General features: G+C 42.0%; 1 protein-coding gene across 4 annotated transcripts; it reads right to left on the bottom strand.

Moving 5' to 3' along the window:
- Positions 1-706: 706 nt before the first annotated feature.
- sec24c (SEC24 homolog C, COPII coat complex component) lies at positions 707-22,514 on the bottom strand. 4 transcript variants are annotated; one of them, XM_065949433.1, is made up of 25 exons: positions 22,355-22,514; positions 20,428-20,606; positions 18,821-18,901; positions 17,982-18,108; positions 15,718-15,887; positions 14,909-15,625; positions 14,690-14,832; positions 14,022-14,090; positions 12,464-12,572; positions 11,217-11,344; positions 9,393-9,531; positions 8,564-8,679; positions 7,298-7,422; positions 6,855-7,046; positions 6,649-6,742; positions 6,302-6,418; positions 6,009-6,179; positions 5,805-5,901; positions 5,513-5,658; positions 4,857-4,995; positions 3,884-4,002; positions 3,453-3,632; positions 2,824-3,009; positions 2,424-2,513; positions 707-1,723 (listed from the first exon to the last, which is right to left on the bottom strand). In XM_065949433.1, exons 2-25 carry the CDS (start codon positions 20,585-20,587, stop codon positions 1,583-1,585), a joined length of 3,756 nt encoding a protein of 1,251 aa, XP_065805505.1. In that variant the 5' UTR covers positions 20,588-20,606; positions 22,355-22,514; the 3' UTR covers positions 707-1,582. The 4 variants fall into 4 exon arrangements, with proteins under 4 accessions (XP_065805505.1, XP_065805506.1, XP_020501919.2 ...); XM_065949434.1 differs by lacking the exon at positions 18,821-18,901; XM_020646263.3 differs by lacking the exon at positions 14,022-14,090.
- Between the last annotated feature and the right edge of the window lie 1,880 nt (positions 22,515-24,394).

The raw sequence follows: 24,394 nt of genomic DNA on the forward strand, positions 1-24,394 counted from the left end.
GTGTTGGCTGATCCCTCTGTTCCTCAGAAGAAATTCACCAGGACCGACCCTACATTCACACACACAAACACACACACAGTCATACCTTGCGTTCTCACTCTCTCGCTCACAATCACACACACATACACAAACATATCAAAAAGCCAGCCAAGGCGTCGTCCTCTCTTCAGTAAAAGTCGTGATTTCATATTTAGACTTTTTTTGTGACAGAGAAACTGGCCGTCAACAACCCACAGCTGTTCAGGCAGGTCTTTAAAATCGTTATTTTCTATTAATTCTGTACAGATTATATATTTTATTTACACACCGAGCAGATCGCCAGTGCGGACACAACTGAAAATTAGCAAACACCAACTCATGTCCATTTATCTGCTGTCCTTCTGTGCTCACTCTGTCTGCTGGAAACATTTTTTTTTTTGTACATCTAAACTTTTTATTATTATTATTTATATAAAGTCTGCAGCACTTCACATAATCATACCGACAGGTTCACTATCCAGAGGGATTTCCATCGCTTTGATGCTGAAATCAAAAGTTCACACCTGTCTTGGATTTCTTTGATTCTTTATTTGTGTTGTTTCTGGTCTCTCTTGTTGCTGCATAGACTTTGATCTAATGAAAGCTTCCTCTCATAACATGCACATCTGGATCGTAAGTGCTTTAACGTTTGAGCACGGAGAACAAAAAAAAAAACTCAACAGAGCCCGTTTTTAAACAAATACGGATCACATCAATCACTGTCATGATTGTGAAACCTTCACTTTTTCTGTTTATTTGTGGGTGATAAAACCACATTTCATACATTTCACGACACTTCTTTGATGCTTCCTGCAGGTGAAAAGTCATCAGACCCAGGTGTGAGCATCCAAATGTATGCTCACACCTGGAGACACACTGGTAAATAAGGACTGAGTGACTTATCCTCTCCCGCTTGTAAACACACACACATACATACACACACTTTTATGGATGATTGGAGCAGCGTGGGGAGGGGGTACTAAGGCCATGATTAAAAAGGAGAAAATAGACAGAAAATAACAGCATTTATTTAATTCCATGTATGTCTCGGTATGCAGGTGTCCTTCACTCTATTGGGATTCAATCATATAAAAAGTGTTTGCTATCTGAGGGTCGTTTATGCGCCCAGAAAAGCCTTTCAGTGCTCGTAATACAGACAGTACACCGACTACAGTCAACACCAGCCGTCCCCGTCAATCACTCAGTCTGTTGCATACATTATTGTTCACTTGTGTATATACATTACCCTTCCTCGTCAGTTATTTCGCTCCTGCTGTGTTGGAGCAGTAGATTGAGGCAGAGTAAAGCTCTATTATCATCAGACTCTCCATCTCTCACACACACATTCACACAAACACGATGGAATCTGCCAGCTGGCCTCTGATGCTCAGCTGAAAGACGGGAGGAGAGCTTTAGCATATTAGGTTAAAAAAAAAAAAAAAAAAAGATAAAGCGCTTTCTCTCACAGGGAAGGTGAACTTGGTGAGGCGGGTTTGTTTGGGTGGGAGTGGGCGGGGTGGGGGGGGGGGGATGTCATTAAGGTGAAGGTTTGGACTCTGTCGGCCTAGCTGAGAAGCTGGCGGATCTCCTTGTGCATGTGACACAAGAAGTCCACGTATGACGCTCCCCCGCTGGCGCTCTTGTCCTCGACCAGGAAGTGTCTGAATATCAGCTCGGTTTTGTCTTCCTGTTTCACCACCATCAGCTGCAACCAGAGGAGAGAGCGAGTGAGAAACAGAGAGCATGCAGGAAGAGGGAGGAGGATGAAACCATCATTTTTTTTTGGTTATATATGTTATAAAACAAAACAGCACTTTTTGAAGCTCCCACAGGTTCAACACTGTCATGTCTCTTTTACTTTATTACATATTTTTTCATGTCTTTAGTCTTCTTAACTCTATAATGTTATTTGACTGATTCGGAGTGTAAGGTAGCTATGTTCTCTGTGTACAGGCTTCAGAAAAAATATTGGAGGGCGCATCTGTTTCCACAGATTGGAATTTGTGAACCATGTGTAGAGGATGACAACGCCTCTTGTCCTTAGTTATTTCTTTCTGCTTCGTATTTCCTTTTCTATGTTTTCTAAAAGCTTGCTTTGGTTTAAAAAGAGAAAAGAACGTATGAGAGAGTTCTCTGTATTAAGAGTGTGTCTTTTACACCGGATTTCACGGTATATGATATGGACCTATGGGTCTGAAATAAAGTACAAAGTGAATTATGTTCAAATCCAGTGCGTTTTTTATTGACCAACGCCATGTTCCTCAGCTTTGTATTGACACTGATGTATCTTTTGTTTCAATGAAGAAAGGGGAGTCGTCAAAGCAATGTGTCAAGTCTAGTTTTGTTCAGAGGCCCACAAAGTGTCTGTACCTTCAGACTTGTAATAGGAGCAGAATAAAGTTTACCTTCATGTATCGTGATCGTTCAGCTCGGAAGGAGTCGATGATCTCTCGGAGTCTCTGGGAGAACGGGTTGTCCAGCACTGGCAGGCTCGTCTGAAACACACGACAGTGACATTCAGGAAGTGAAACAGAGCTGGGTGGAATAGACATGGTAATCGTCATGTAAATATTTAATTTCATTGTCATTCAAACCAAGAATATGATCATAAAACCCTTTGGTACTGTGTCAACAAAGATGTACTCAAAGTTTTTTTTTTTGTGGATCTATAAAATTACAAGAAATGATTAGAGCACAAAGAGAAACGACATTTAAAAGACAATGAAAGAAAAGTGTTGTGTTAACACAAAATAGTTGTCTGCCGCCTTCATCAAACACAACACAGGAGGTGATGCGTTCCCTCACCATGCTCGGGTCTATCTGGCTGAAGCTCGGTGTGCCGAAGATGTTGAGCAGCAGCTCCTGCTGAACGCTGGCGCCCACCCACAGGAAGAGGTGGAGTCCTGTCTCCAGAAGGTAAACTCCGCCTTTAGACAGCCTCTCCTCAGAGTCTCGCACCGCAACCGGCAACGAGTCGCTTTCCAACTTCGTCTGGAGGGTGGAAAGAGAAAGAAACGATGATCGATGAATATGTAAGCGATGCCATCAAATGACGGAATAGTGCTTTTACTGCTTTATGTTCATCCAATGAAAAGATTAAATGTTCTGTAATCCAAATCTTAAGCGTAATAACGTAAAAAAAAACAGCTGTTTCTTTGCACCATTAGAGCGTGATTTTGCAGATTTATGCAGGTGACCTAAGAAAGTAAAATGAATAACACTATTATCATGTTGAGTAAGAGAGCAGCAAAGACGTATTTTACAAAACAAATATGAGACTCACTTCCTGTATGATCACAGAAGTTTAAAAAGAGCTGCCTTACACGCGCTCCTCCTCACATACAGGAATGAGGTGTGTGTGTGTGTGTGTGCGTGTGCGTGTGCGTGTGCGTGTGTTTGTGTGTGTGTGTGCGTGTGCGTGTGTTTGGTCTCACCAGTGGCAGCAGGCGAGGATAGAAGAAGACGTGGCTCTCTGAGACGTCCATGCAGCTGATGAGCTGCCTCAGGTACGCCCGGTCGTCCAGCGAGACGTCGGCGCCCGGCAGCAGCACGTCGCCCTTCAGCACACAGTTCAGATAAACGGGCAGCAGCTTCATGCACTCTGGGAGGATCAGCTGGAAAAACACACAGGTGTAATGTCAGACACTCCAATACCCTGTTGTTTATTCCTTCATTTCATATATGTTATTGTCTCATGAAATTAACTAATTTTACAAATCTCTGAGAGTAAATACAAGTTTGAGAAAATCTGCAAATGTCATGGCATGTTATCATACTGAATGCCAAGAAACTCAAGTGGTGTGATAACCACTTGAGGATGTGATGTGATCTGCACTAACTACAGAGTGGTGAATCTTTTCAGTACCTGACCAGCTGACGAGGGGCTTGCGCAGTTCTTTCTGTAGCAGGCCAGAATCTGAGCACACTGGTTGATCAGAGTGTCTCTCACCGCCTTGGTGGGGCTGTTCAGGATGCCACGGAAGGCTGCAACACACACGTATACTTATGAGGGGGCGATCCACGAGTGTTAAATTAAACAGGAATGAATGTGTGTTTGACACTGAAAGAAAATAAGTTACACCTGAATCTGAATTTTGAAAAGCAACGTATTTGCAATGTATTAGCTGTAACTTTTCTTTACCGCATAGAGTGAGCGAGTGACAAGCTCGCCTTCAAACTTAAGCTGGTGTAAGACTTGACGCAACAGAGTCCTATGTACGACGCTATAATGTCAATGTCTGCCTTTATATCAATGCTATGCGCAGTGAACAAAATCAGAAAATCAACCAGAGAGTGGAGAAGGAACATAATGGAGAACAGAAAAAGTAATGCAGCAGATTAAAAACGTGCAGGGAGATCGTAGCGGTCGCGTGCATACAGTCTGTGCAATGTGAACCTGTCACAGGATATAAACGTCACCACTGTCTCCCGCTGGCTCGATGATCCTGCCGCTTCCTCACATGAGCAGTCTTCCTATTTTATGTGGAAAAAATACTAGGGGGCTGGCAGGAGAAATTCAGGAAGTCAGAGGGAAAAACTTTGTGTTCATACACACAGATCCTCCTTAAAACATCAGGAGTTTTTAGGAGGTTTCTGAGTTAGAAAGCCCTATCACAAGTGCAGTACATTCCGACCAAGAAGAAAACACAGCTGCAGCGTTCTACTGCTCCCCATGAGCAGCTGAGGGTTACCTTCTCACATTTTTAGAAAATGTTAGTCGTACATTTCTCCTCGCTAACACCTGATGAAGCCTTTTAGAGTGCTGATTGTGTGCAACGTGTGAACGTTGCACACTTTCAAACAGGTACTGACGATATTCTGCACGAGCTGCTCCTCACCATATTTAGAGAAGAAGTTGATGATTGTGTCGGTCTCACAGTTGCGGTAGAGGTCAGCCAGCTGAGAGCAGCAGTTGACCGCCATGTTGTGGACGCGGAGACGCCTCTGGCCGCTGCAGCTGGTGTACAGCACGGCGCACTGTGGGGGAAACAAAGACCAGCTTTTCTTACAAATTAACCGGCTCAGGCATTATTTACATTCTGCTTTTCGAATTTTACTAAATGTATCACGTATGGATTCGAGCTTTACATCAAGATTTCCAGGATAGATGGCACTGCATCCACAAAAATATGGTGAGCACTCAGACATTTTAATTTTATTACACTAATACTCAAAAATACAGTGCATCATCTTGTGTGACTTTTCAGATGTGTCTCCGTCTTTAAATGTCAATCCTAACCCTAATCCTAAAATCACAGGTCCCCTAGAGCTCATTTAGTATCATAGTCATGCTGAAGTCTAAATAAAATTGAATGCCAGATCAACAGACTGATGGACTCGATGCCTGAGATGTAAGATTATGTGACTCCAACTATCAACAGCACCGTGTAGGACATGAAACAGCAGTACTTTGGTAATAACCTGGTAAAAAATACACATTAAATGTATTCCTTTCTTAAAAATGCTTTTCCTTAAAGGATATTGTTGCACCCACCTGCATGAGAGCCCCCGTCTCCTCGCTGAGCTTGTCGTCGTGTTTGAGCTCCACAGTGATGGCCTTGTCACAGTCCAGGCCCGCCAGCTCCACATCTGTGGTGTTACTCATGAAGAAGGAGCCGAAGAAGTCTGTCGCTCGGACACCTGAGGGGGGGAGGGGGGGAGGGGGGGCCGAGACAGAGAAAGAAAGAGGCAGATCATGAAGCCATTTGTATCTTTGTTCTTGACCAAACAGATTTCTTTCTTTTTTTAAATCTTTTCAATATATTATATAATATAATAATCCGTACCTGTGCTTGTCCGCACCCTCATGACGGCGTCAAAGCCAACGAGTTTCTGAACATCTCGTCTGAGGTCGTTCAGGAATCGCTCCCTGTCCGACTGAGCCTGAGGTAAAGAACACACAATGTGTTACACAGGAAAGTTGTTTCCCAGCTGGTATTTTAAACATGATCACAGCGGGACACACCTCAGAGTAAAAGATTCTCTCTCACCTGGAAGTATGTGTATTTGTAGACAGAGCCTCCGGTGGAGACAGGAACCACCCCTAACGTAGCAACGTCAACATACCCGTTGGGGAAGAGGAAGAGATCCACACAGCAGCCTTGAGCTACACACTCCTTAGCCAGAGTGTTGTAGAAACCCACTTGGGGCTGAAACAGAGACTGAGGGAGACCAGAGAAGAAGAGGAGTCGGTGTGGAGACTTCTTGAAGCAGCGACATGCAAAACCTACTGAAACCACTACAACTAATTTATGTTGTTAAACGTTTCCACACTTGTGTTTACCTTCTCTTTATCTGTCCCAATCAGCTTCTTATCTTCTCTGTTCTTTAGTTTTCCGGGAGCTTCTGCGATGGGCAGAGACGTGTGAAACACAAAGAGCTTTCCTGCGCAGTCTGCAGCCTGAGGAAGTGACAAACAAACAAATCATCAGGCATGTCAGCTCCACTGAACAGACAAAGGAGTAAAGAGTCTCTGTACGTTTTAGAGACAATCTGCTCAGTCTTTTCCACACGTGTTTAGATTGACTGTTTTCTCAGTATGTTTGCTACACTGGATGAAAGAAGGAGCTTTTAATTCAAAAACCCAATCAGACTTTCGAAATCCAACCAATTTTATTTATTTTTTTTTACCTTGAGTGCTTCGAGTCCCGCCTGGATGACAGGTCCAAAGACCGTCTCTGTCTCCCTGGTGTCTGCAAACATCTCTGGAATCTGGTCCAGCAAACTGGAAAACACAAATGGCATCAATGTGTTCGTCCTTAGACTCCATATGTTTCTGTAATCGCGTGTGTGTGTGTGTATGTGTGTGGATAAGCAGTTGGTTTACGCCTCCTCACCTCTCGATAACTTGCCGGCTCTCATTCACGTTGACCAGGAAGCCGTCGAGCAGCGGTACGAACATGTCTGACACGTCTGAGACCACCAACATCTGAGGCTGGGCCAAGCTCGACTTCACGTTGTAGAAATGCATCACCTTGTTGTAGGTGACGAAACCAACACGCACCACAGAGTCCATTTCTGGGTTTTCCCTGAGCACAGAAACACAGTGTTCAAGTTTGCATTTAATTACATGAAGTAAGCATGAAAACCAACAACTATGCAATTTAAATCTCCTTTGTCATGGCTTTGTTTTATCTTCTTCATCCTCACTTTCTGTCTCAGCTGCATGTTTCTATCCTTCACTTTTCACTTTCTCTCTCTCTCCTTTACTTCCTGAACTCTTCCTATCTAATATAATTTCCTCCTACCCATCCCTATATTGTATTTTATGTTGGAGTACCTCGGCAGGTAGTCGAGAAGGGTCTTGAGTTCCTCGCACACGATGTTGACCATCCCGCTCTTCACAGCGTTGTAGGACACGTCGATGAGGAAGATGAAGGCTGGAGGCTGAGGGAGCTTGTTATTCTGTTAAATACAAGCAAAGATAATGGATGAAGTCACATGTAAAGGCCTTTATCTGGAATGATAGATAAAAAAAAATAAAAAAAAATTAAATCCAAGTATGAAACGAATAAAAGCATAGGAGTCAAACTAAGAGCAAACTAAAATGCTCTTGGATTTTTGTCACTAGGTCACTTTCATAAATGTCTTTACCCGGACTTTTCCTTCCTTGTCCCTTTGTAATATTTCAGCAAGCAGCTGAGCAAATATGTGAAGCAGGAAACACTCATCACAAACAAGTAGGCGAGCGTGATGCCATTTAGATCCTGGGACTGGTGCTACGACCGGCTCGATCTTTGTGTGTGCGTAACAAAGCATCTTCTCACTCTTCTCTGTTCATCAGTATGTTCTTTCCCGCTGTTTCGTTTCTACTGTTCCTTTTTATGTTGTGTCTGGCCTACTGAGACATTCCCACACACCCACAGCTGACAGATATGTGAAAGAGCAACTCAGGAAGATTTCAGGGCCCACTGGCAGACTGGCCTTAAAAAAATTCTAGAAACTTCCAGGAGTGCAAAGGAGTGAAAAGTGCTTGAGGTAATATCAGGATCATGACACATAAGGTCAAGTAAAAAGAAATGCAAATACCTCACAAGCATTCACTGGTTTACAGGTTGGTATATTAATCTCATCTTTGTGTGGTGAACATATATGGTGAACTGCTTTATGAGCTCACTTTTAACACCCCCAAAAAGGTCTTACCTATATAGATAACAGAGTGTAAACCCTGCAGACAATCGTTTACATCTAATACCCATTAATTAAGAAAAAAACGATTTCAGCGAGACTCCACTGAGCAGCCTACAGGCTCGGCTTGTATTAGCTTACAGAATAATTAGGTGCAAAGAATGGCTTTCCTTCTGTAGATTGTTGTCGATGTGTTCATTATTGTATCATTCTGACTTCTACTAACATTCATGTTACAAGCTTCTATTACACTGAAGTATTTTTGCACATCACTGAAGGGATTCATGGATACATAAACGGCATCAGACTCCGTACCGGGGGAATTTAGAAGACATTACAATCTTCCAAACAGAGCTCTTAAAACAATAATTGAAGTTGTTTGTTTACGGCAGGACACAGCTCTTTTTTTTTAACTCACCTTACAGTAGTCGACAGTCGCCAGAAACTCATAGCTGCCCAGCGAAAGCTCCGGCCTGTCGTAACAGTCCATCCTCTTCCCGGTGTGGTCCAGATGCTGGAAGTAATGTGGAGGCACTGCGGGGAAACGACCAGGTATCATCAGTACAATTCATTAATTTGGAAAATCTAATTCAATAAATCAAGGCAGACCCTTTGAGACCTCCTAAAGCCACCCCTGTAAACTCTCCCTTTCAACTGCCATGCCTAAAGCTAGTCTGCACCTCTGCTGACTTAAGGCGCACTCACACTAGGCCATCTGTACCGTCCCCCTGCACGCTTCACCCTCAACGTCCAGTTTGTTTGACTAGTGTGAGTGAGTGCTCCAATCAGTGCTCAAGCACATACTTTCACTTCCTGTTAACAATTCAAATATCTCATTACTCATCCTGCAATCAGGATTGTTTATTGATTTGCTTACCAAATAAAAGATTTGTTGATACTAATGACCCAATCAAATTCCCCCCTTCCATCTTGTGATTGTTAGATCCCGTTTCAGCTGGCAGTACAACACGGCAGTTAGATACTCTCAAAGGTCAGTTTCATGGGGACTTTAATGAGTCTCTCTGTCATAGATAGAAGCTGTTATTATGAGTGTGACATGAAACCATGCTGACTGAACGTTCCCTTCTTCTCCAGAGTGAAGGATGTCTACCCCAATGCTGGTTGGCATACTTTTATTGCCGTGCATCTTAATAAAGGGTGCATCTTTAAAAAGTTTGTGCGACTCTGAAAAGAGTCTACAACACTGTGGAGGAGTGTGTAGTTCTGGAGAGAAGGCCCTTACTCACCCTCTGTGACGCAGCTGCAAAAGCCACACTGGAATCGCCGACCTCCCTCGATGAACTGCATGTAGGGACACATGTACGCCTTGCACCTGTTGCAGCGGATCGGACCACTCTCGCCGTGGTCCACCAAGTACGGGGGGATCTGACAAGAAATGCAATGAACGGATTAAAATCATTCTGATGGAATAATCTGGAGTTCTGAGGAGGGCACACAGATTTGGCTTCATCTAAAAAAATCCTAATGTGAATGGATTTACTGAAACAGGATGTGATGTGAGTGAAACTGCAGTAAATATTTACACCCTCTGTCATCAAACGTTGTTCAAAGGGACAACATGTACAACTGGTCCAGATGGATATGTGTCACACATGTAGCGTGAGTGAAACAAGGTCATAAAGCCACTCCCACCTCAGTGAATCTGAGAGAGATAATCCCACATTACATAACATCCGCTGATAAAGACTACATATCAGGCTTTAGGCCTGAAACCTCCCGACTGCTTACTGACTGCACTCTGGAACATACAGGTGAAGAGACAGAAATACAAACAGGAAGTCAGAATGACGCAAACATCGTTCTCCACATCAGTAGGGCTACAACCCTCCAGTGAGATGAGATGACTGAAAGATAATTCATTGTTTCTGAGATGAGATTAGATAAAGGTAAAATAAACATTTACTGATCCCACTAAAAGGACATGTTCAGTGTTTACAGCTACAGAAACTTTCTGCTTGTCATTGTACTCTTTGACATCACTTTGTACTCTGAAAAATGTGATCAATATATTTCACATTTTTATGAAGTTTTATAGATTATTTCAGTGTATTAAAACGACATATAGTGATAATAATTATTATTTGCAGCCTTTATTTGGTCTTTCTTATTTTATTATTATATTATTTACAATCTTGAATTTGAACCCTTTAACCTCCTGTGTTTCGTCATTAAGAATCCATGATAGCGTTCCCTCCATTTGCAGGACCTCAAGGTCAAGGTCAAGGTCAAGGTTTCTTTATTCGTCTCCCTAGGGAGAAATTTGTCTCGGATACAGGGAAATTGCTGCATAGAAAATACATCGAAGGACCTGTGGTTATCTCTTTCTTTCTCACCTTGTTTATGGGTTGTGGGGTGGGGGTGGGGTTGGGATTCATGTTAATGCTGTTTGATTTATTTTGCTGTAAAGCACTTTGTGCTACATATCTATGAAAAGTGCTTCACCAATAAAGTTTGATTGATAATCTAATAAAGCCCTCGTACAGTTTATCACGGAATATGTTTGTGCTTATTGCTGTTTGTGATTTAAAACAAAACATTTGAACACTTTTGAACTTTCTGTTTACTATTCAACATGATGAAGAACAGAATCAAGTTCTCACATTTGAAAACCTAAAAACATGAACCATTGAGCTTTTACGGCTTGACAAATGACTAAAACATTAATAAGGCAGTAACACTGACTTTCTGATATTGTACTTACTAATTAATAGGAAAGTTTTTGCCAGATTCTCAAAGATAACATGCTATAAATATTTGATAGACAGCTCCTTTCACTGGAAGCTTATTCCACCATCTGTCAACCAAAGGCTTTGGCTCGGGAAAGTGGAAGTGGAGGCGATTGGATATTGTATATATTACCAGTAAGTATTTTGCATGACGTCAAAACGTAATCTTTCTTTGTCCTCCTGTTGGCTTTCCAAGAAAAAATGTTAACTCTCAAAGGATTTGGTGTCATAAAGGTCCGATCAGACAGAAGGAAAGCGCTCAGAGTAAACAGGGCTTACAGGAGAGACAGGAGGGAGTGGAAAGAGGAGGGGGGCATCGCTTACCTCGTCTGGCGGCAGCGTGGCGAGGGGCTTGATGACAGCAGCCAGCGGCACCTGAGACTGCTTGGCCATGTCGGCTGTGCAAGGTATGTTATAGGCCGTACAGCGTATAAACCTGGGACTGGCATTCCCTAAACACAAACACAGACTCTATTAATATTACAATCTTTACACAGGTAACACATACCCTTCATCAGATTGAAAATTCACCAGGCCTTAAATTATAGAAAGTAAAACCATTGACTGTAGACAATTATCGACGATTCAATTCCATCCCCTTTAATTGTAAAAAACTGGAACGATAAAATAACTCCTCGACGTGTGCTGACATATTGTGCTGTTGAAGTCATTTGGAGCCAAGACATTGCTCAGAATTGAGGTGAAGCCCCTTCTGCTCACCAAAGAAAACATTAAACTTAACAATAAAACAGCAAAGATCATTCAGGTCGCTGCAGCAGAACTGATTCTTGTGTCAGTTTGAAGCCGACATTCAAGGTTATGGAGAGTTCAAAGATTCTTGCACCCAAGTGTTTGTTAGGTTTCCTGTAGTCGACGTGTATTTTGATTTCAAAGTTTGCCCCATGTCCCATCTGTTAACATGGGGGAGGCCAACATATACTGCAACCAGTCAGTAGGGGGAGCTCTAAATATTTTGGCTTCACTTTTAGGGGTTGTTCTTAACTGCCAATCTCCAAATACTCCGTCAGCGCCGCGGTCTGTAACGCCGCAGTTCACTGCCACTCTAGTCAATGCTCCTGTTTCCACAGCGAACGCCACGGCCCATCTCTAGCACGTGCCAGCAGCGCCACTACGCTCTGCTCCGTTTCAAATACGATGCAAGTTTATTTTTTCAACGCAACATGCATCAAGATGGACAGAATAGAACGGCCCGGACTGGAAGTCAGACGAAGAAATGCACAGATCATCCAGTCACTTTTGAAAAAAAAAACAAAAAACACAATTTACAGACTTTAGATCGTATTTCCCATCACTCTATCAACATAACATCAAAACAGAGACCCATGGAGCACCAAATCAACCTCAGAAAGACCAGGTATGCCTCTTGTAGTTCTCCTGTGATGTGTGTACAGCTACTTATGGCTGCTCTCCGTGGACTAAGTGGAAATTGGTAGTTAGTCGATCTTTTCATACCGTTCCAGAGAAAAACCTTGGAGAAATTAAGAACGCTAATTTCCTGAACCCTCTTTTGGAAAGAGTCATTTAATGTTACTTCCTCAAGAAGGGCCTACCTTGGTCTTTGACCTGGAAGTTGGTGGTGACCAGCGGTGGGGCCTGACCTCTGACCCCTGTTGTGAATGGCTCCGTGCTCTTAGCCCTGTCGTCCTCTATTACCTGGATCTAATATGGAGAGAAGGGGACAACAATGTCACATCTTTCATACATGTTTACAACAGAAAGACACACATGTGAAGTGCACATGATGACACATTGTCCCAGGGTCTCACACAGGCTAAAAAAAAAAAGAAGGAACATTTAAACCCATGCAGGAGACGGCTTTCACACAACCCCTACACACATGTTGAGCTACTAAACACACAATGGAACCCATCAACGTCTGAGGATAAAGAACTTTTGAAATGAGCCATGTTTGATATGGTGCATGCGTATGCAGATGTTGGTTGTACAAATATGACAAACTGACTTTCAAGGCAAAACTAAATGACATCCCTGAGGAAAAAAAGGCAGGGTTATTACATCATGCTGTTAATGAAAGGAAGGGTGAGTAAGTCCAAACAGTGCACAGTAGCATGCAGGAAACAGAGAGAGACGGGGCGAAGGAAAATGTCAGACTTAAGTATGCTGCTTCTTCAAACACAAAGAAAACAATGGGATGAAGGTGAGGTAGTAGGGATCATTATTGATTACAGTGCATATAAAGCAGAAAACTAACAAACTCGTTCAATGGGGATTTGTTTGACATTTTTTTGAAATATTTGCTTTCCTGCAGACAGATATGATAATGGTACTGTAGGAAACTAATGGAGGCTTTCGCAAGATACTGTTCCTTACAAAGAAATAGTCAAGTGTTTATGCCCATAGGTTTTTGCACTGTTAAAACAAATGAGGTACAACATGTTATGGATGAGCCGTAGGAGCTGCATCATTTCTTACCTATAAAAAAAGCAGACAGGGTAGCAGCAGCTATTCTTATTAATCAATTTTATTAACTAAAAGCTAATTTAGCTAGCAGCTGTTAGATCTACAGTGCTGCTGAAAAACACTAGATAACAAAATGTATCTCTGATGGAAAGTATCACGGTATATTTACAGTATTTTGGATGGGAGCACGGTGAGTAGATTTTTGTTGTTTTGTCAATAAGCTCGATCAGCTACAGACCTCCATAAGTTACAGATTTATAACAAATGACTGTATCTCTGAGTAAACCATTTTCTGCTTTATTACCTGTTCATTTATGTTCTTAATCTAGTTAAGTCATCCACACACCTGTTTCAGTCACATCAGTTTTAGTCAACTTACTATCTGTGCCTTATTTTTCCATTTTCTAATACAGTTTTTATTTCATTCTGATCACTGCTAATCGGGGAGACTTGAATCTTAAAGGCATTATGAAGGTTATAGTAAAACCCCACAAGAATCCTGTGACTGACCCTTACACTGAAGTTAAACATAAGCCTAAGAGACTAAGTCTATTTCCAACAAGGGTCTGTCTACCACACTGTGACTGTGAGGGGTGGGGGGGGGTGGGAAAGGACAGGTGGTGGAGGATGTTAGTGCAAGCAGACGGAGAGGACAAGGTGGAGAAGGCAGGCACACAGGACACTTACTGGGCTGGGGATAGCGTCTGGGTCTATTCTATGTCTTGATTTCTGCACAGCCGGCATGTCAGACGCTTGCTTTACATTCAAAAGTTTGTCCAGCATTTTGTCCAAAACGGGACAAAATAAATACATACAAAGAGTGAAAATATGAAAAAAAAAACAAAAAAAAAAAAACAGTTGTGTGAGAAGAGAGATCTCAGCAAGACTGTGCTGAGCAGCAGGCTGTTGTTATTCAGACAGAAACTGATCATTAGTATTGATCATAGATTAGTGGTACTGTAGTCAATGACAGTCGAGCACAGACAGATATAGAGTCATATACCAGCAGATTGTTTGACACATGCTAAGCAGCTCTACTTAAAGTTCCACCTTTATAAAGTTAATAATCTCCGGAAATCTATACATTTAATAACATGGTAATAAAAAGAAGGCCACATTATATTAGGAGAGGTGTTTGTGCTTTTCTATCCTCCCTGTCTACACATGATTGAACCATATTATTAGGGCAAAATCTGCATTATATTGTGCAATCCCCCTTACAATATGTCACCCCTCCCTAATAATATCACTTTGATTGTGCTGAAGAGAACAGATAAGGGCTTCTATAAAAATGGATGCGGTGTTGTAAACTGGGAATTTGGTTCAGAAAAGTTTGCGTGTGGTCGTCTGCTCACCGGGCTAGGGATGGCATCTGGATCAAGTCTTTTCTGTGCAGGGGCAGCAGGAGCGGGTGCTGGTGCAGGGGCTCCGTAGTTTGGTTGCCCGGGATACGGGCCTGCATAGCCGGGCTGGGGACCTCTCACCTGCCCGAATGCACCTGAACAGAACAAAAAAAGGGCTTAGTGATTGAGAAAACAATTATTTAGTCTTCCACTAAGAGGTCGTCTCCTCACCATTCTGCTGAGGGGGGAATCCTCCAGGCATGCCTGGCTGAGGTGGAGGCTGCTGCATGGGCCCAGGGGGGCCAGGTGGTCCTGGAGGCAGGTGGTTGCTCTGAGCCATGGAGGTTGGAGGCATCTGAACGCCGGGAGGAGGTGGACCTGAGTGGTAGGGAGATGGCTGGGAAGGAGGGGGATGCTGTTGGGGTGGCATCTGGCCGGGGTATGGGCCAGATGAAAGGGAAGTTGGGGGAGGGCCAGGAGGAGGGAAAGACCCCGGTTGAGAGGATGGAGGTGGTCCTCTCGGTGGGAAGGAGCCCTGGTTTTGGAGAGGCGGGCCAGGGGCGAAGGCCGGGGGCTGGCTGGCAGGAGGTGCGGAGAAGGTGGGCTGGGCTGGAGGTGGGAAGGACTGCTGTGGCTGGGAGACAGGTGGAGCGGGAGCTTGGCTGGCTGGAGGCATGGGACCTGAGTAGGAGGAGGGAGGGAAGGTTTGTTGGGAGGGAGGAGGTGCTGGAGTGAACTGCTGCTGAGAGGTAGGGGGGAGAGAAGAGTTGAATGGCTGTTGAGAAGGAGGTGAAGGGCCTCCATAGTATTGCTGAGGAGCTGCAGGACCACTGGGAGGTGGTGGCTGGGTGGGGGCAGAGGATGCAGGGGGAGGGCCCTGGGCGTAGGAAGTTGGAGGTGCAGCAGTGTAGGCGGTGCTAACAGGAGGCTGAGAGCTGTTAGGGGGAGCTGAGGAGAGAGAGAAAAAAAAGAGTGATTAAAATCTATGAAAAAAAAAAGAATGAATGAACACTGAAGTATAACCCTTCATTCTTATTCACCATATCCCGGTCCTGCAGGGGTCGGTGGTCCAGAGTTGATCTGCATCCCAGTCATCTGGTTGGTGACCTGCTGCATTGTGGGAGGAGGCCCATAGTGCTGAGGATAAGAGGGGTGAGGGGGCCCTGTCATGTTCATCCCTGCAGGGTTGTATGACTGAGACACAGCAGGCCTGAAAACAAACAAATCTCTCAGTTTACATTGAGTGACGTTACCGGGTTAATGTAAGAGTGTGTTTAATACGCCAAGTTAACAAGAAACCTAGATTCATAAATTGGATAGGGGGAAAAAAACATGACGTGTAATATAATTTGCTCATGCTTCCAAGATCGGTTGAGGGCAGAAAAGGAATCTAGTAACTTAAATGGTGCATGTTTATGTGGTTTCTTCAGGGCTCATAAACACAATGATTAACAAGAAGAAACTCAGTGAACTTCAACTTGGGCTCAAAATCAAAACAATATATTTGAAGAAATAAAAAGGAACTCTGAAGTCATCTACACCTAGCAGTGTGTTGATGCTGGCAGTGAGTGTTTTGCAGTAGACCTAGTATGATATTTTTCAATCAAGAGATGGGGTCTCAAGTTTCAGACTTGGACCTGAGTCACACACAAATGTAACACGAGACTTTACTTTGACTTTCCCATGAAAGACTTGAGACTCTACTCAGACTTGAGATTTGGTACTTATGCACAATCTTATTATTTTGCATCAACATTACCACTCCTTCCCTCTCATCATATGTTACCTTCAGATTCTGATGCTCGAGTGGTCACACTCCACAGAATACATCATGGGGAGCACATCAACTGCAGCTGCTACAGTGCAAGGTTTCCCAAATATACAAGATACCAAGGCATGATGGGTAAGAAAATGTACCAACCATTTTTTTTTTTAAAGATCTGTATAAGATCGCCAACTGGTATAAATAAATAACCAAATGATCTCCCGTCGCTCTGGATGTGTTGCAAATAGTGCCTGACACAAGCTCTGCAGGTGAGCAGAGAGAGAGCTTTCAGTATGTCTGAGCTGTAAATGCATTGACTGATGTGCAACGTCTCAGTCTTTTGGGCAGCTGGTCACCGACGATGTCATTCTGCACTGTTTTAGTTGTAGATTATTACGATACACTAAGCCGCTAGCAAGCCTGGTCTACACACAGATTAAATGTTGGGTTTCACTCAACACGTTATGAAATGTCAAAACTCAAGTTGCTGTTTTTGCGTCTCTATAAAATTTGCTGCTGATGAGTGTTTTCAAAAAAATCAGAAACGTGGGAAAAGGTGAAGAGAAACATTTGGGAGGTTGGGCAGGAAAAGCCTCTGTGTATGGGACACTAGAACAAGGTAAAGTTAGGCCTTATCTATAAACCAACCTTATATTAACAAATAACAGGAACCTAATATAAAAAAGGTTATGTATTTTAGTGTTTTCAAAAGAGGGAATCTTCTTTCAATTGCTGGATAGACCTTGCTGACTCATTAAAGGTGCATCTAATTTAACTAGCAAAAAGGGACTTGTATCCATTCATGGTTAAAACATCAAGACTTTTTCCCAGTGCAGTCTTTGCACTGACTAGTCTTATCTCAAATTCAATGCCAGCACATGGAGAAAAAAAATCAACCTTATTACCAGAAGCAAGTGTCAGCAAGCTCCAGTTTTTCTGTCACTTCATTTTCAATGCCAGGCATTTCAATCACGAGCAACTGCTGTCTGTTACAAATAATAATTCATCTCTTATCACACATCACACTCAGTGTGCCTTTGAAATCCCTTTTCCTTTGCTGGTTTTGAGTCTTCTTTCTTTACAAACTAACCACATGACAGTCTCTATTTTAAAGTTATTTTTTGGGTTCTTTTGCCTTCATAGATAGGACAGCTGACGAGAGATAAGAAATGTCTGAAGGAGAGCGTGTGGGACGACATGCAGCAAAGGGCCGAGGCCGGACCTGAACCCACGGCCGCTGCTTCTGCACATGGGGCGCGCGACACAACTGCCAGGCCATCTGGCGTCCCCACATGACAGTCTTTTTTGAGCAGCCCCAAGTTTTTTGGTGTCAGTTTTTTTTTTTCCAGCGGTTGTTTAAAATGTCAATATGGATTCTGTAACCTGCGGGAATGAGCTGAAGCTGCAGAATTTCAATAACCTGCTACGAGCGAAGATACCGGGAATAATAAAAGTACCTGTGCTTCCAAAAACCAATGCTTTAAAACCCATTTACCTTATTACATATATGTTTATAGCAATCAGCCCACATGAATTTACCTGGGAGGGGCTTGTGTCATAGGAGGGGGTCCATTCTGCATTTCCCCTTGACTGTGACTGTACTGATTATACTGTTGAGGAGCCGAGACTGGAGGGGCTCCAGAAACAGGAGGACCCCTGACAGGACCTGAAATACAGAAGAAATTACACACATGTCTGCAAAAAATAAAACGTTATCTAGGATTAAATATTTTGATGTTAATTTAATATCAGTCTTCCAATTGAAAACAAATATTTCAAAAAGCAAAACAAGACTTGAGGCAAGTAGGGTGCCCTAACAAATTATTCAAGACAACTGATCACATTTCCTGGACTAAACCTCTGGGGGTTTGGAGCACTGACTACATACTGACACCATCCTAGCAAAGACTGTGTGCCAAGAGGGTCAGTTATTACTAAAAAGGCAATCAGACAACTGTGACAGGTTTAGGGAGCTGCAAATGAGGAGGCTTAATCTAGGCCAACTCTGCCAGGTTGATGTTTCACTGTCAGTGGAGTAGTAGGGTGTTAAAAAAGTTATTTCCCATTGCAACTTTCCTACTGGACACTGACTGTGTGAGTCAAATGAACAAATAGAAACAAATATGACCAGAAGATGCAGAGACTGAAATAGCAACTTCTATTTCACTCTAACAAAAAGGATGTAATAAATAACAAAAAAGTTTGGTAATAAAAAGTGTATAACTTTTAAAAGTCACTGACTCTTTAAGACTTTTTTTATTGTACACTCAGAGAAGGACATGGCAGCAAGAGTGCAGCCTGTAGGTAAAGAGAGGATTTAATGAACCGCAGAGCATGTGGAGTGTGAAATGATCAAGAACACGAAAGGAGGCAGTTACCTAAGTCAAGAGGAGAGGAGAGGTCAGAGACTGGGTTGGCGGCCACAGCCTTAGAGGGAAAGCTTGTGAAAGGAGAGTAACCTGAAATACAAGAAAAAGTGGGGAAACAGGCCAAATACAGAGAGATGAAGGGAAATGCAAAAAGCAATGTGAAGATGTGACAGGGCAGGGCATATTTAGATTAGTATGCTGAGGGGCTGTGCTGTTCTTTCTCACACATACATGACAAATCACATGGCGGGTAGCAGGTAGAAGGACAGCTCAAGGTTATGGCTGTATGAGCGCTGCAAGTGTATCACAGCTGACTTGAGAGTCCTGAAAGGGATTTCTGGTATTTTTGAACCTGGGCCTTGTTTTGCATGTTTTGTTTTGCAAAACTAGTAAATAAAAGTAATGAGATTCAAGTGGCGTTAAGGTTATTTTTCAGCGCAAATGTAACCAGTCACAGTTTGTCCTCATCGCTGTTTGTTTTTTTTATTCGTCAATGAAGGTCTCTGACAACAAAGCTATAGAGACGGACCTTCTTCTTGAGTTAAGGTCCAATGGTTGCATTGCATTCTGCACAGCCACACAGCACCAAGGGGAAAAAAAAGTCTACGTTTAATTTGCAGGAATTGCTGGTTTACTGCTGCCTCAATCAGTGAGTTGGTTTGTTGTATTATTTTGAGATTTCTGGGTTTTAAATGCTTAATGTGCATTCACTACAATGTTTATGTGACACACAGTAACACAAAAATATTGTTGCCGTTTTCAGATATAGACTTCTGAAATTATTTTGATAATTTCAGTTGGACTGCACCGGGTATTCTCCCGACCTGGCTGTTCACATATGCACTTAACAGCAAGAGACTTCTCCTGTCAAACAGGAGGGGGCGGGGGGGTCTCCTGAGGTAAGAGGTGACGTAAAAAAAAACAACGCTGAAGGAGCAGACGAAGCAACCGAGTCTACTATGCGATCTATAATGAGAATATTTACCTCTCAATGCTAAATGTAGTTCAACAGAATCAAAATGTCAACAAAAGAGCGGAGAACAACATACAGACTAACAGAAAACATAATGCAGCTGTTTAATTACGTGCAGAGGTCGTAGTGGTGTATACACTCTATGCACCGTGCAGCAGTCACAGTATATAAACGTTGCGCCCCCTCCCATTGGCTCAAGGTGAATTCTTTTGATAATATCCTGCTGCATTCTCAGAAAAAAGAATACTAGGGGTCTGGCAGGAGAAACTCTGGATGAAGTCTGAGCAAAACATTTGGTTGGTTGCTTTCACACATACAGATCCTCCTGAAAATATCAGGAGTTTTCTGCAAGTGTGAAAGCACTGATAGTGTCTTTGAAAATAGTAGTTTTTCTGGTATCATATTATCTTTTCAAAAGTGTTTGGCACTGCAGGGATCCTCTTAGCACTGTTAGTGGGCAAACTTCATACTGGTGCATCTGGTCATAAAATTAAGTTTGCAGTCATTACAGCTGTGACATGTTTACAGATGTTGTGATCAACTGCATTGAAAAAAAAAAAACATGTAAAAATAGGGCCCAGATATAAAATGACAGAATATCCCTTTTATTCACTCTTAAACTTGTTCAAAGACAGCAGTTTACCTTGTGGTGGAGCCCCAGGCTGGTAAGCTGAAGTAGGGCCATTGTAGGGTGCGTAGGGTGCAGGGTAACCCCCATCCAGGGGTGCGTAGCCAGGCTGGCCGTAGCCTGGCTGAGGCTGGCCATATGGTGAGGCCATTGGAGTGTGCTGGTTTACATTCATCCTCAGTTCATACCTAAAACTGGATGACAATTTCACAGAGTCAGAAGGCATTGAAAACAAAGACAAAAATGTAAAACCCTGATCCTGTTTAGCAGGTTTTTTTTTGTATTTCCAGGACCCCCGGTGTGTTAAAGCTTATCAGAATGTGATATTATTAAGGATAAAGGGTACTGTGATTGTTTTAGGTCGAGGGCCTGGAGGAGGACAGCTTTCCACTCCCGGTGCAGGGATAGTCTGCCTTCACAGCATGCCATACTTAAAAGGGGAAAACTGGACTACAGATGGTATCCTAAAACCACAAACGACATATCTGCAAGACCCTCTCAACATATGAGAGAGAAATTCAGTTTAATGCTCTTGTACAGTAACGACAACCTTAACCATGTCCACCGACACACAGTCAAGAGAGAAGTGAAAGCAGTCCCAAGAAGACATGGACCAAAACTGTGTTTGTACACACTTTGCACAAAAAAACTCAATAAGTGTAAAGCTATTTTCGCTGATCGCTGTATAGGTTCTTCTTACTGTCACAGTCACATGTTGACTTTCGTGTGACGTTAATATGTCCTGGGTAAGTGACAACACCTTTATTGTCTTTTTTTTAAAATATTTACTTGGCCCCACCTACAGACTACTTACAGCCATCAAGTTCACACACAACAAGGACAAAGTCACGGCTCTCGTAAACAAAACTGCAAAGACAAAAAGTAGTGCCCTACATCTTAACTTTCCTTGTTGCTTTAACCAAGCTAAAACATAACCCAGGCACAAACCACAAGTAATAGATACTTTCACTGTCACGTTTGTGACATTAAATACCTGACACTGTGCAGACAGTGTGTAATGTTTACTGGAGTCCTGCAGGTCTCTTGAGTTAAGTGGTCATAACAGCGTTGACATAAGATGACCACCTGAAGGTACCACCGTTGAGCTGTCACCTGTATTACTATGATTACTCCTTCATATCACATGTCAGCTTCAGCCTTCATAACACAGTAAATGCATGCTGTTTATGCACTTGTCTTGTCCCTGGAGTGTGGACTAACCTATAAGACAGTGGTGAGTATCAGCTAACAAGACAAACACGGGCTAAACGAGCGGGGGTGCCTTTGAATAATTCAACAATGCAGGTGCACCACAACGAGAAATACAATCGCTGGAGCCGTGGAGCTTGTTCAGTATGCCGGGCCTACAGAGGGACCCACATATGCTGCCCCTGGCTGTTGGAGCATGATTAACACGACAATGAAAGTAGTCAAAACTTGAGAATTTATGAGAATTAAGATATGCCATGAAGGTATAACACAAGAATCCTACTGTAGGGAACAAGCAAACACGCAAAAAGCTGGGAAGCATAGCAGTGGTGCTAACGGGAGGGGGGGAAACCTCAGTGCCGCATTACCAATAGCTCACTTGCTATGTAGCGACCAAAAAAACTTCCCAACACAGATCCTAAAGTAATAACATTAGCAGTCTAACAAGCGTTTCCCGACCACGAATGTAAACAAAACATCCCGTATTTGACAAACCTTCCAAGTAATATTGGCAAACTTAAACGTTGTGTCTTGACTCATGATGACAGCAGCGGTGGCTGAATCAGCTGTGACCAAACGGCTACATCCGGGGATAGCAAACCTTAGCACAGTAAGCGAGCTAACCAGCTACTTCGCAGTGCGATGCTAACAGTAGCCTAGCATTAGCAAACGTAGCTCCTGTGTCAAGCCGGCTACTTTAACGCACACTAATCTATTTAAAATGGAAACCTACCGTCGAAGTGTGTTAAGTAGTAAGGCTATCCTCCGTATGGGGAACAACTGTGAAACCCGCTGGCCGACAAATTGTAGAGACGATGTCGTCCCGGGGTGTTTCTCACTAATCCCTCCTCGGTATCAGAAGCGGACATTCAGCGGAACTGCTGCAGCGCTGTGCCACGTCCACATCCGGACTCCGCTGAGGGACTTCCCCCCCTCCCTCCTCTACTGTACGGGAGAGCACAACATGGAATATAATAGAATTACTTTATTGATCCCAGCAGCAGGTTATCTAAACACACAATATGAGTAAAAAAAAAAAAAAAAAAAACCCACAATGTTAGCAAATCTAAACATAATATAATATTAAATACAAAGTAAATAAGTACTAAAAGATATTAAATATAAGAATGGGAATATATACAACCAGGATTTAACTAAGCATTACTAGTCTTAAATAGGAAGATTAAATATGGAAGATTAAATGTAAATGTGCAAAAACAGAGTTGTAAATTAAATATGAAAGATTAAATGTAAATGTGCAAAAACAGAGTTGTAAATGGTTGTAAATTAAATATGAAAGATTAAATGTAAATGTGCAAAAACAGAGTCGTAAATGGTTGTAAATTAAATATGAAAGATTAAATGTGAATGTGCAAAAACAGAGTTGTAAATTAAATATGAAAGATTAAATGTAAATGTGCAAAAACAGAGTTGTAAATGGTTGTAAATTAAATGTGAAAGATTAAATGTAAATGTGCAAAAACAGAGTTGTAAATGCTTGTAAATTAAATATGAAAGATTAAATGTAAATGTGCAAAAACAGAGTTGTAAATGGTTGTAAATTAAATATGAAAGATTAAATGTAAATGTGCAAAAACAGAGTTGTAAATTAAATATGAAAGATTAAATGTAAATGTGCAAAAACAGAGTCGTAAATGGTTGTAAATTAAATATGAAAGATTAAATGTAAATGTGCAAAAACAGAGTTGTAAATGGTTGTAAATTAAATATGAAAGATTAAATGTAAATGTGCAAAAACAAGAGTTGTAAATGGACGGTATTGACATAAGTTAAAGTGCATGAGTGTAGACATATTGTAAGCAGAAACTATACAATATAATGGCGAGTAGACAGCCAAATGAAGTGAACAAAGTAGTACACCTGAACGTACAGTGTGTGAAGTGTCGAGTAATTTGTTTTAATCGTTCACCATTTTATAAAAAAAATTCAGACTGCCACTAGCATTTAGAATAGAATAGATGTTTATTGCCATTTGCACAGGTACAGGACAGTACAGGTACATTGGAATCCTTGTGCGTTTCTCCCAGAGTCAGCTTCTACAAAAAGGATAATTATAGGTAAGGAGGTAACTTTTGAGCTTACTTTAAAAGGAAAAGAAAGCATCCAGTCTTCATGCTGCATTTCATATTTTTAACATTCATGTAGCCTATTTTAGATGTAGCCTATTGGTCAACTGATATCAGCCAGTTTGATATAGGCCTGTCTGTCACCAATAGCCTACATCTTAAGTTATTAAGCCTATTTATTCACTTTTACAGAAGATGAGACTTGTAGCACAAGACATTAATATGGGAAGGAAGTACTTCACCCCACACCTCACAGACTAAATGGACAGTTGACCACCTCACAGTGCAATACAAGTGTGCAATATTAACCTTAAAAACTAAAAACAGTGCAATTATATAATGTGTGTAATAACCTCAGGTGCAATAAGAGATGTAGAAAGTTAGAGACAAGAAAACATATTCATATTTTCATTTCATTGTACAGTGATCCCCTTTGTTATTTTTTTGTATTAATACAGTGTATACCTTCTGTACAGTTTATTTTAAATCACTTAGCTGTTACTACAACTTATTTATTTTTACTTTTACTTTTTTGTACTCTTTCTTTTTTTCTTATAATGCTATTCTATTTTATATATAATTTTAACTTTTTTGTAGAAGCTGACTCAGGGAGAAATGCACAAGAATTCCAATGTACCTGTACCTGTGCAAATGGCAATAAACATCTATTCTATTCTAATTTAATG

Source organism: Labrus bergylta, chromosome 21, assembly GCF_963930695.1.
Source record: "Labrus bergylta chromosome 21, fLabBer1.1, whole genome shotgun sequence".
Classification (NCBI taxonomy): Eukaryota; Metazoa; Chordata; class Actinopteri; order Labriformes; family Labridae; genus Labrus; species Labrus bergylta.